General features: G+C 32.1%; 1 protein-coding gene across 1 annotated transcript; it reads right to left on the bottom strand.

The window, feature by feature from the left end:
• Window positions 1-3064: 3064 nt before the first annotated feature.
• On the bottom strand, window positions 3065-12502 carry LOC134228510 (uncharacterized; the record flags this gene model as incomplete). The annotated part of the gene is made up of 9 exons (XM_062710169.1): window positions 12387-12502; window positions 10845-10989; window positions 10040-10629; window positions 9496-9617; window positions 9309-9400; window positions 8940-9142; window positions 8486-8602; window positions 3361-3993; window positions 3065-3143 (listed from the first exon to the last, which is right to left on the bottom strand). Coding segments are annotated over exons 1-9 (1993 nt in total), but the record flags the coding sequence as incomplete, so codon positions are not given.
• Between the last annotated feature and the right edge of the window lie 901 nt (window positions 12503-13403).

Genomic DNA, 13403 nt, shown 5'->3' with positions numbered 1-13403 from the left:
TCCTCTCTTAATTCAAATTGGTGCATTGTACATTAAGTATTTCAAAGCCAAAGCAACCATCGTTGACATAGCTAGATTTTACGGAGTAAATTTCCTCCGAAAGAATATCATTGATAAGTACAGTGTTCACTACTTACATTACAGTTTGGTAATAACAAAAATCTACAAAGTAAATTTCTTCTCTAAATTCACATTGCTGCATTGTACATTCAGTTTTTCAAAGCCAAAACAACCATCGTTTACATAGCTATATTTTACGGAGTGAATTTCATCCCAAAGAATATCACTGATACCGTTCACAACTATATTTACAATTTGAAAATAGCAAAAATCTACAGGGTCAATTTCCTCTTAATAATATCCATTGATACAGTGTATATTCAGTCTTTTAGACAGCAAGATTTCATGGGATAAATTTTCCCCCAAAACTTTTCACTACTTGCATTTTGAGTTTACAGTTTGAAAAAAAAACAAAAATCTATAGGATAAATTTCCATTCAAATAACATTCATTGGTGCAGTGTATATTAAGTCTTTCAGACAGCTAGACTTTACGAGATAAAAACCCCTCAAAGAATATCACTGATAGAATTTTCACTATTCCCATCAAACGTAAACATTATTCTTTCAAAATAACGAAATATACAGAGTAAATTTCCTCTCGAAAATGACATTAATGCAGTGTACAGTCAGATTTCTAAAACCATAACAACAATCCTTTTTAGAGCTAGACTTAACGGAGTAAAATTCCCCCCAAAGAATATCACTGATACATATATTTTTACTATTCCTATCAATCGTAAAGATTACACATTGAAAATTAAAAGATCCACATGGAAAATATTCTTTCAAAAATAGAAAGGATGCAGTGTAGAATCATCTTTTGTTTATATACTAGCATTTTATCCAGAAATAATGAATATAATATCAATGTGCACTTTCTCATGCATCATTATTGATTAGAACACATTATCAAGAAATGAGAGACAAACATGAGGGCTGTCATAAATATGCCATCTAACTACTAGATCCCATAATACAAAGAACATAAATATGTTGTAATGCCAAAGAAAAAATGACCAAAATATGAGAATGGCGCATAAAGTATGAACAGCATGGATTAAGTAAAACAACAAGTTCTTGTACTCATGCTTTTGTATACTTGTTCTAGAAAAATAGTAAACAAATGTTTGATATATTGTCCGAAATGTTCTGTATTTCTTTTTTCTTTTCGTTGTCTTTTTGACTGAGTCTGAATTTCTTTTGGAAGTATAAACATCTGTTTCTGCAATATATAAATGTTACTGCAATTTAAATTCAAGAAAAAATTCATATGAGAATTCAAATGTTCATACCTTTAAGATACTTGGCACCCAATTATTTACTGAAACAAATGACACTGAGCAGTAATAATAGGAAACGTTAATAATGAGTAATTTATCTTTTACCTCTTTTAAGTTAATTTAACTTATATGACCTTTGTCTACAAAGTGTTTTTACACCACTGAAAGTAAAATAAATTCAACCCCAAATAAGTAATTTTGTAAGTTAACATTGCACATATATCAATGATTGATAAATGCTACAATAGGCTTGTGGGCCACAAAGCTTACATTGTAAAGAAGAAGCAGAAACCTGTTAAGTGTTGAAAAGGGAAAAGTCAATATTGGCTTTAGATTTGATAGGAGAAATAGGAATTGAATTTTGTCCCACTCGAGGATGCTTCCAAAAGTTTAGTTAAAATTGGTACATAATTCACTTTGATTGCCTCTTGAGGCCCCAACTTACCCCTTTTTGCTTAATTTGAATAAATTTAGTGCTGTCTGTCTTCTAAACAATAAACAAAGTCTTAATCGCCAATGTTATGTTAACGGTTTACGGAGCACATGGTAGAACAAAACAAAATTACTAGTAACCATATTTACAGTGTAGATGAAGGTTTGTTGTCCTGGAATTTAAATGTCTGGTGTATTGTAATAGCTATTGACTAGGGATGTCAATTTTACTCGCACAGCTTAGTCGAATAGCCGGATGCTTTAGTCGAACGATAGTCGAATATTCGTTTAATTTTAATTATTTTTTCGCACCAGTTTTACTGTTTATCCTTTACAGATTAGTTTACAATATTTAACCTAGAAGCTATCACCGATATACTAGTACAACGAATTTCCTAATTGTAAACATGTACGTATAGTGCCATAAAAATTGTACATCAATATGTATCCAATGTATTTAATATAAAAATTAATATTTTAACTGCAAGTTTAATCTAAATGCAGGATACCAAACGCCCGTATTTGTTCTTTCTTTACATTACGACGGTACATGTACCCAATAATTGAAGCCAATTATTACATGCCTGTCAATGATCTTTGACAAGTAAACAATTAAAGCACGTCTGTTATGAAAACAAAAAGAGGGCGAGAGCTTGGGATAAATTTAAATTATGATATTTTGTACAAACAATCAATATTAATGATTGTATGAAATTAATATCAGAAAAAGAAAACACGGTTTAAGTACTCTCATATCTACAGACCCCGATTTATATGTATTAAATTTTACGATTTTGTAATAGCTGTTTACTAGTTATTAATATTTTTTCTGAACAGACTTGTTTGCCGACATACAAATAATTTCCTTTGAACAAATACCATACCCTTAATTTTTCATTTGAAAATTATGGTCTGTATATAAATGAAATGGGCAAATATAAGTTTATTACCTTGAATTCAAAATTACTTTGATAAAACACATTTATAACGAATAATCGACTAAAGAAATTTTAGTCGATCGTCGATATGATCGAACGATAGTCGAGTACTCGATTATTCGTTGACATCCCTACTATTGACCCAAAGCAATATCCTTGTCCAAGAAGGATATGGAAATAACGAACAGTATTCAATATCAAAGTTCATAAAACAGTACAAAATAGAGGCAGTGGAAACACTGACCTTACATGCCCCTCTTTTACATTCTGATACACAGTACTAAAAGATAACAAAAATATACTGAGTAGTCAACCTAGATATATGAATATGAAGCAAAATGTTTAAACTTGCCTCTGTTCGATGCATCAGTTCCTGCCTTCCTTCGCTCTTTGCTCATTGATGGTACATTCCTTTTAACTTGCATTTGTACCTAAAGAAAACAAAAAAATTATTTGAAAATCAAACATGTTTAAAGAACATGTCTTAATATCTTTCATTTATATATTAAAAAGATTTTAATATATTTCATTCTAATACATGCATATACATATGCTATTTTATAACATTGGCAAGACGTATACCGTTATGACTTAAAATTCTGAAATAAAAGTTGTTTACATAAAATCTGCGTCGAAAGATTTTCTAACCTGTGGTTCATCCAACTCTTTATCAACCATTTCATGAAGCTCTGGATTAATTCTAGATTGCTCTGCTTGTCTATCAAGATTGTCTTTCTGTTTTGGTAGCAAGGGAAGTAGCCATCGAGCATGTTCTTTGGCATACTCTAATTGCATCCTTGTATCAGACTGAAGGTCCCTTAAATACGCCGTAAATCTCCTCCACCACTGGAATTGGTTCTGATCGGAAAACAAAAATTTGGATCTATCAATATTTTTTTCAAGGGCATCAATATTGATTTTGTGAAAATTTTGAGGTTTAAGAATTTTAGGTAGTCCTCTTGGAATTTGTTTTAAAATCGGCCTTTGAAGTTGTTTCCATTGGCTGTTATGGCTTCCTTTATATTCTGTAATTATCTTATTTTCTTCATTCCGTCGAAATCTAAAGTGATGGGGTTTTGTGTGATGAGCTACTGAGTTGAGGCATGGAGTAAGCCAATTTTTAATATCGTAGAGTCCTCTAAGTTGCCTTGTATTGGGGATAAGTGATAAGAGTCTTGGAATAGTTCCTGCTTCGTTCCTTCTTAGCTGGTCTGCAATTTTGCTGAATCCAGCATCAATATCTTCATGGGTATGTCCCACGAAGAGAAATGATAAATGCACCTAGAATAAAATGCATAATATTTTTTTTAAAAACATCATAATAAAAATATTTACAGGGCAACATATGGAAAACTAAAGGTACTGTGAGCGATGAGCTCACTAAAAGATACCCCCGCCTCTGTACCTCCATATAGTTATAATGGCAATGTCCATGTTTTGCTGTGGCCGGGAAACCCAAAATATGTGTCAGATCAAAAAGTAAAATAGGAGGTGCACAATGGCAATATGTTATAAAGATTCTGTGAAAGTTTCATCAAATTTCATTCAGTGGTATGAGAGAAGTTGCTGATAAGAGATGAGAACCCCAAAACGTAACAAACAGATGGACGGACAGAGAGCTATACAGACGGACGGACGGACTGATGGAATTAACGATTACTATATACCCTCCCGCTTTTCAAGCGGGGGATATAATGAGTTTGGTTATCACATGTCCAATGAATTGTTTAATTAGACGACACAAAATGAAATCCCACGCTTGGTAACTCTTTTTTTATTAAAATTTTTATTAAATGTACTGGTAACAAAATCATTCCAAAAACATCTTTCATATTATAATGACAGTATTATAAACAAGAGGCCCAGAGGCCACATTGCTCACTTGAGCAAATCGGCTAGGAAAAAACACAATTAAGATCAGAACTGAAAGTTAACTGAGGGTCGGGGGCTTGAATTTTAATACTACTTGAGAATGTCTTCATATTAATGCAGCATATGATTTTGCTGTTCTTGATAAACAATTTAAAAATCAAAGTCCTTAAGGGCCTGCGAGTTGACTCGCTTGATTCAATTGAGCTTTTTCATACATCTGGGCACCATACCTTACTATATTCAGTTTATTTTGCATTTTAAGAGATTGAATATAACATGTCTGGTCCATGTTCGGTTCATAAACAAAGTGTATATTGCTTTTCCTTTATATATACAGGTTGGCAATAAAGGCCTTCCTTATTTTGACTGGATTCTTTAATGAATTTAAGCACATTAGCTGAAGTGGTCAGTGTTATGGAATAATTAGGTTAAAGATTCCCACAGCAAATCTGGATTCTAAAAATAGATTTTCAACAACAAATAGCTGCAACTAATGCGAGCAGCAGGTGTTTGTGTTAGGGAGTATTCTAGGTCAATTATAAATAAACTTCAGATGGGAAGATTAGATCCACCTAACATGCTTGAACATATATTCATACGCAGTAATTGCATGTACATCGTACTACAGATATTAAATCAAAAATTTCTTTAAAAGCATGAAGGCATAAATAATGTTACAGTGTGAAATTTTATATAGTTTTTACCTCTTAAGTTTATACTATCACTCAAACCAAAGCATTTTTTGCTGAACTATTATGTTTGGCGTATGGATCACCTTGATGAATGTGTGAGAAATTTTACAGCTCTGAAACGGCTGCGTCAACAGGGAGTAGCTTGCTACGCAAGCCAACTCAAAAAATCTTCCTATATGTTACATGCACTTCGTAATATTCTGAATTTGATTCCCAAATGTTTCCCTTCCTACCCAAAAGGACCATGATGTGAACAAATTCAAATTTTCAATATATGAAAATGCTTACATGTCAATATGACTTTTTTTGTTCTTGGGATTTTTCCTTATATTTTTCAATGTAAAACTTTGATCGATCATTGTGGATCAACCCCACCCTTGAAGTTATGATTTTAACAAATTTTATTCTACACTACCTGAACATTTTTAAAATAAATTTTAATGTTAAACTTAATCCTATCCCTTGGGGTTATGATTTGAACAAACCAGAATCTACACGACCTGAGGATGATTCCATGTTAATATCACTAAGTACCTAAGAAGAATATTTTATAAGATTTCTCTATCTAATTTTTTGTGAAACTGATCAGCAATTTTGGCCTCATCCTATTCCCGGGGTCATGACTTGAACAAACTTGAATCTACTTTACCTGAGGATGATTCTACATGAGTTTCATCTTTCCTGTCTCAATTGTTCTTGAGAAGAAGATTTTCCTTATACACTCCTATGTAAAACTTTGACCAGCCATTGTGACCGAAACCTATCCCTGGGGGTCATTATTTGAAAAAAAATGAATTTACTGTCTTTCTGACATACTTTCTATTTATCAATAAAAATATGCATTATGACAACTAAATTTAATTGATTATTGTTCATTTGATTTTAAATATTGTGACATTCCATGCAGAGACGCCACTGAATAAAGACGTAAATTTATATTTGAATCCTTTTCATTTGGGTTGTAGGCAGTTACACTTTTGAGTGGTCCTCCTACACTTTTACAGGGCTTGTGTGTCTTATAAGGAAAAAGACGCATTTGTCACTACACTACCTGAGGATGATTCCACATCAGTTTCATCTTTCTTTTCCCAGTGGTTCTTGAGAAGAATTTTTTTTAAATGCCATGAATTTTTCACTTATTTAAAATTATCTTCCCTTGAAAGAGGGCGTGGCCCTTCATTTGAATAAAATTGAATCCCATCATCCAAGGATACTTTGTGGCAAAATTGGTTAAAAATGGCCCAGTGGTTCTTGAGGAAATGAAAATATGAAAAGTTGGCGACAACGGATATATTTTGATCAGAAAAAGTTTATAACATGATGACAAAGTACTTCGAAATCCACCATTTACTTCATGAACAGAAAAATTAATTTTATTTATTAATTATTAAATTAATAATAGATGGAGAGAAACGTTTGCGTTTCAAGTTTATCACTTCTATTAGAAAATAAAATTTGTAAATCAAAAGTTCAAGTTACATTAAGCTAGCTCTTGTGGGTATGTATTTGTGGGTATCCTTGGGTTTCATGAGCTTTACTGTACAACTCTCATTTTGAATTGACAGGTAATCAAAATACCGAGACGCGGTCAAATGCTAGATTACACATGTTTTTTATTACTGCAGAGTGAACATGTTTTAATATGATCGAATTTTATAAAGATACCAACTTAATGTTTTTAAATAAACATACAGTCGCCCTTGTGGCACAGTGGTTAGAACGTCTGCTCTAGAGTTGCGAAGTAAAGAGTCAATCCTTACGTGGCGGGTTCGATTCCAACAGCGCGACGTGGAGAGCGGTCCTTCGGACGAGACCGTATAAACCGCGGCCCCGTGTCGCAGTAAGTGCTGGCACGAAAAAGATCCCTCACTGCTCAAAGGCCCTGAGTGTCGAGGATAGGACAAAATGTGTAGCCCTCGACCGGCAATTGTTGGCGTCTCCATATGAGTGAAAAATTCTCGAGAGGGACGTTAAACTACATACAGCCAATCAATCAATATACATACAAAGCAAATCTATGAAAAGTATATTCTCACCTTTTGTATTAATTATGAGGTAAAACTTTAACGATTTCTAAATCAAGATTTTTTTTTGTGAATTGTCCAAATTTCAACAGGTCCGCTTTAATATCATTATATTTCCGGAAGTAACAATCTTAAACTTTGTTTACTTAAGTGGTTTACAATTCATATTTTCACTTTGAAATTTTCGAATTGCTTCATTGATTTGAGTAAAAATATTCATATCACTGTCTTCAGTTTGATCGAGAGAGTTTTTTATTATCAAAAAAATTCTTGCATTCGATTTGCTACCTGTTCGCGGGAGTCCGTTCGCGCAGGGTCCGTTCACCCAAAAATTTCTTCGCCCAAAATCTTGTTCGCCCTATAAAAGTTTCGCCCAATACTTATATATTATATTACCGGTATATATACTTATATATATTATAACTTATTTGAAATAAGATTAACATGCATTTTTATTTCCTTTACGAACTTTGGTTATTTTTTCTCAAACCAGGAACAATGTTTATTTAGTCTTATTTAATTTTTGATTTGATTCTTACATTTATTAATGATTTAGTGTTTGCACTATAGTTAATTAGATGACTAATATCGATGTTAATTGGGGGGATACACACGTGTTGTTTTTACGAATTGGGCTTTGTTTTGAAAACAATTAAGGGACTGAGATGTTAATAGATCCCTTATAGAACTGAGCAGCGGATCCTGAAGTTTTACCTTTGAAGTATCTCCCTTTGATCTTAAAAACTGTAAAAAGAAATCTGGGCGAACGGACCCTGTGCGAACGAGAAATTGTGAGAACGGACTCTGGGCGAACGAAAAATCGGGCGAACGGGATATAGGGCGAACAATTTTTAGGGCGAACGAACATGGAACCAAAATAATTGGTACTCTTTTCCCTATAGAGACCCAAACTTTTAAAATGTTAAGTGAATTTAAAGTCATGAAAAGTGATTTTTTGCTCATAATCCGAAAATTGATGACACACTGAGAGGTAAATAGCAAAAAAAAAAAAATTTGATTCATGTGTTCTCAAACAGCTTCCATTTTTAGGCCTCGTCTAACAGTAAACTACTAGATGGAGTATGTCACGTGAACACGTTTACAAATTGTTCGACATTGCTGTACTTGTAATTTGTTAACAGTAATTGTACAAGATGCTGGAAAGTTCAATAAAAAAATAATTACCTCTTTAAAGATATTCTTCCATATTAGCAGTTCACAAAATCCAAGTGTATATCTATTTTTATTCTCTCTGAAGCAATTGTCTGCCTGAATATACAAGGTTGGTGGAAGAAAGTTACCCTATGAAATAAATTAGATGTTTAGCTTATTTGACATTGGCTTCCTCATTGTGAGAATATATTAGCTGATGTTTATTAAGCTTAAGAAACATGGGGAAGACAAAAGAATCTGTAAAAAGCATGAAATGCATATTCTTTTCTTTGCCTACGTTCGATGAAATATTAAAATGGATTTTTTAGAAATACGAGAAAACCAACTGAATCAATATTTCATTCATGTCATTTAATTATTAATACAGTGTTATATTGAAATACCTCTACATTTTCCAGCAAATCATATAGTGTAATTATTTGATACAGAAAGAGATGTTTATGTCAAAATTGGAGGGAATATTTACCATTTGCAGGCTTGCTCCATATAATTCCTTTAAAATTGTATTAATGACCATGTTTGAATCATGGGCATATTCATTAATATCCAAGTATTTGGTGAACTTCTCCAATCCATGATTAATGACTCCCTGGATGTGAGTTGACAACAAATTCGCTACATCTAGATCGTTAGATCGTCTACCAAGAAAGTGAGGAAGGTTCGTTTTCACTGTAAAATTTGAATTAATTCATAAAATAATATACAAACTGGATAAATGGAAAGTAAAACATTCAATATAATCACTTCAAAATAAATGTGATCATCTATTATATGATGCATTCTTCATTTAGTCATGATTACATGTTAACTTTGGTACTTATGTACGTGTACTTACTCTGATCCATCCCATCTATAATGATCGACATAAATCTTCGAGAATTTTCTTTCGCTTGATTCCGTTTGGAATAGTAGTATTTTCTCTCCATCCTAAAATTCAATATATAGATTTTTGTGATCAAATGTCCGCGGCCGGTAAGAAACGAATTTAAATTATTTATTTGATTTTTTAAATTTTTACTTACATCTGTCGGTAATTATGTGCCTTGATGAGACCCTTTATTTCTTCACGCTCTAAGGGATCTCTTGTCACCTGGAGCTGAGCATCCAATTTAGTACACGTGTTACACTTTGAAAAAGAGTTCGTCTAAAAAAATATTATATAAAACATATAAAAAATATAGATTAAATTGATAAACCATGATTATTACTGTAATACTAACGGACTTATTTTTAAGGACCTCCTCTTCATCTGAATAGTGCAAACCTTAAGAACGTGTTTGAGTGTTACAACTATAAAGTAATATAATTTTTTAAAATAAAGCAATAGACAGTTCTCCGATTTTTGAAGAAAGGAAGTACAAGACAGTAAATCATAAATGTCAGTAAATAAAGTACCTAAAACATTTTATGGACACAGAGTACATTTCTTCTTCTAATCATAATTCGTCTTTACAAATGGATATGTAATTTCAATTAGTATACAAAGTTTCTAGTAGTGTTCTAAACTTTTAATTAAATAATTTGCAGAAAAAAATTATTTAAAGGTAGATTTTATTGCAGTCTTACCTGTTTTATCTTCAGGTGTGGAAATTTCTCCTTCCAAATCTTGTAAAAGTTTGCCTTTGATACACTTCGTTGCATTTTTTCGATTTCTTCCTCAACGTATTGGTTATAAATGTCTATTTTTCTAGTTTTATAAGCTAAAAGAATAACTCCTTTGTCAGGCATCTGATCCCCATGAAACAAGGCAAAATCATGCATCCATTCTATCGCTTTTTCTGTTGTTGTGTGGTGTTGTTTATAATTTCGGAAGCCTGCGGAAACTGCACCTCGCTCAAAATTAGCTACGTATTTGTAATAGAAGGACTTATCAAGTCTATATAAGTTTTGAAAACATTTTGAGCATATTTGTTTTCCATCTTCGACTGTAAATCTTATTGATCTTTCTTTGTTAATGGCCTCCGAATACTTATCAGAGAACCATTCTACCCTGCCTTCAAAATTTTTCGTCCAGACTTTTGTTCTTTCTCGCTTTACAAAATCAACTGATATTCCTGCAAGACAGGACAATTTGCATCTTCTGGATCTGATGAGGCAGTTCACGGCAGTTGATATGGCTTTCTTTAGTAACTTTTGCTGGTTTGATAGTGCTTTCACTAGAATTAAACAAATCATATGTTATCTTCAAACAAGATATGTTTCATCGAGTGAATTAAAAAGTGTGTTGATGAAATAAATTTTTGGTTTGAATAAATTTTATTGTAATTTCTAATTACAAAGGGATTGGGCACAAGTTTAAAAACTTATTATTTTTTCCAAAGAATACACAATAAAAAAAATTAGCATTCAGATGGCGAAGAACTTAACACACCTGATATTTTCTTAGTTCTTGATGACGTTTTTCCGTTGAGATTACGTGTATTTTCAAAACTACTCTCAAAAGATAGATCGAATTGCGCCTCTTCGAAAGTAGAACTTGACCCTGCTATGCTACTACATTCTAGCACATCAAATTCCTGAAAAATTACAATATTTATATATCATGTATATAGCATGATGTTTTACACACAATATCCTGATTGATTTTACCCTCATTCCAACGCAATTCACGTTTTTTCCCTTCGCCTATAGATTAGTTAGGCAAAAATTGGTTAGTTCACTTAGTTGTTGTTTTATCGCAAATCTCGCCTGAAAGTATTACACTGCGGCCTAAATAGCGTTGCCTTGAGTATTGATACGTACATTTGGATTTGACAATTGAACAATTTGAATCACGGGGTTCATTCCAAAAAACAAGCATTTTAATTGGTTGATTAGGACCCGCCCACTCTCGTGCAATATCTGCAGCATAACGCCCGAGTTGGAAAGCGTCCAACGGCCATATGATTGTCTAAAATTGATGGTGACTCTTTGAACTAAACACAAACACACACAAAAACAAACTATAAAATAACTTTTTAGCATGGATATATTCCTTTCACAGACAGTTCATGTTTATAGCATTGGATGACACACCTATTTTTATTTTTTTATTTTAATTCTGACGATTTTCTATTCACGGCATTTTTCGTTTTCGGTGTTGTACCGCGTACTTACGTAGAAAGCATATCCAACTTATATGTGGTAAAACATTGGATTTATTCAAAAGTTTACTGTTTTTTTTTTTTTTTTGTTACGACTATCAAAAATACCATGTTTCAAATGTGTGTGTGCTACTGCTTTTTTAACTGTCGTCATGGTGATATTAAAACAAGTCGAAATCATTGTGTTTTTTTTTTTTCAATGTAGCGCACTTTTTACGGTAATGGCGAATACATCAATATTATTCATTTGTTCACTATAAAATAATTAATATCACTAATACATTTTCCAAATTTAAGTACGTTTTAGTTTTATTAATATACTGAAGAAATAAACGGGAAAACGGCCCCGTTTTTCAATCGCAAAAATATGCCATGTGTGACGTGTATTGTTTTAAGTCAACTTCTGCCGGCTCTTAATCAGATTTTATTTAAGAATTCAAGATCATTATACAGGTTACCCAAACTCACAATAATATCAGATAGGTATTACATTTACATCAAGCATGTACTTATTGGTCCACTATATACTTCCGAAGTCTTCGCTCAGTAAGTAAAGGCCTATCACTTGTTTACAGCTGTTTCCATGTGAAAGTGGGTGGGCTTATAGAAAAGCACCAATAAGATTCTTTGTTGGATATCGCAATTGTTTTTCAGTCAGATTCATCAGTGTCGTCACTCAACGCAATAGTTTATTGGTCCAAGTGTATACTTTGAAGCAAGATTTGCGAAATGCTAACACACGAGGCATAACGCAGGATAGATAAAAACGAATAGCAATACATCACCCGATTTTAAAACTTGGCATTAAATGTTAATTTAAATGTACTTACTGTTGTCTCCATTTCAGCATCAGACCCAAATTGATTTGTGTTTTTCACAGGAGTCGACGAAGTGAATTTTAGACCGGTTCTGCAATACTTTGATACCTATAAACATGATAAATATACGTACATTCACATAATTGTTTATAAATTTAAAACTATTTAATTCTTTGTTTTTACTGTAAATTTTGGAAATGTCAGTATAAACTAGTTCATAATCATTACCAAATCATTTCAATATGAATAATCGATTTTAGCAATTTGTTTATACCAATTTTTTTTTAAAATAATTGAAATTTAAAATTTAAAACAATATGAGCTGCAATTTTTTGAAATTTTTGTTGCAAAACTAATTATTATAAACTATTTCAAGGTCAGAAAATAAGAAGATTTATAAAGTTTTTATAAGAATTAATGCTCATATTTGCAATGGAAGAACTATTTATAAGCTTTTTTGACATGTTTGAAGTTGATACAAAATTACATTATTGTCACCCTTTACCCTTCAGAATTGTTGTCATCTGCTGACTTCAAAGTTTTAATCAAACTATGCAGTTACTATGGTTACAAATAGAATATATAAAAATCAGTCCTCCTTAAATCTTTTCGCTATTTCTTTTACGGAATGATTTTCTTTTTATTTTATCAAACTGTGAAGTTTCCTTCCATTTGATTAATTAGAACTCGTGTTAGCCAATTTTTAAAGCAACATGTTTTGTTAGCACGGAACACATTTAAAGCCATATATGGCGTATGTACAATGAAAATTATTAGACTAAAATTATAAAACTTATTATTTGTATGATTACTTTATATAAAGATAGAAATTTTCCGTAAATTACAAAATCTAAGTCAGTTGCGTTATAAAGATATGACAATTTAATTTGGATTCTCGGAATTTTCTCCGGCTTGGAAGAAAATACAAAAGATTTAAATAACACATTATAGAGAAGATAAAATTGTATTATTAGGTGAAACGAGGCGTTCTCCGTGTTCAGAATTGTATGAAAAGCTTTAATTTAAATG

Source organism: Saccostrea cucullata, unplaced genomic scaffold (genome assembly GCF_032062105.1).
Source record: "Saccostrea cucullata isolate Sc308-1 unplaced genomic scaffold, CSIRO_AGI_Scuc_v1 ctg6689, whole genome shotgun sequence".
Lineage (NCBI taxonomy): Eukaryota > Metazoa > Mollusca > Bivalvia > Ostreida > Ostreidae > Saccostrea > Saccostrea cuccullata.
The sequence above is the reverse complement of the archived record's forward strand: the minus strand, read 5'-3'. Positions and strand labels throughout refer to the sequence as shown.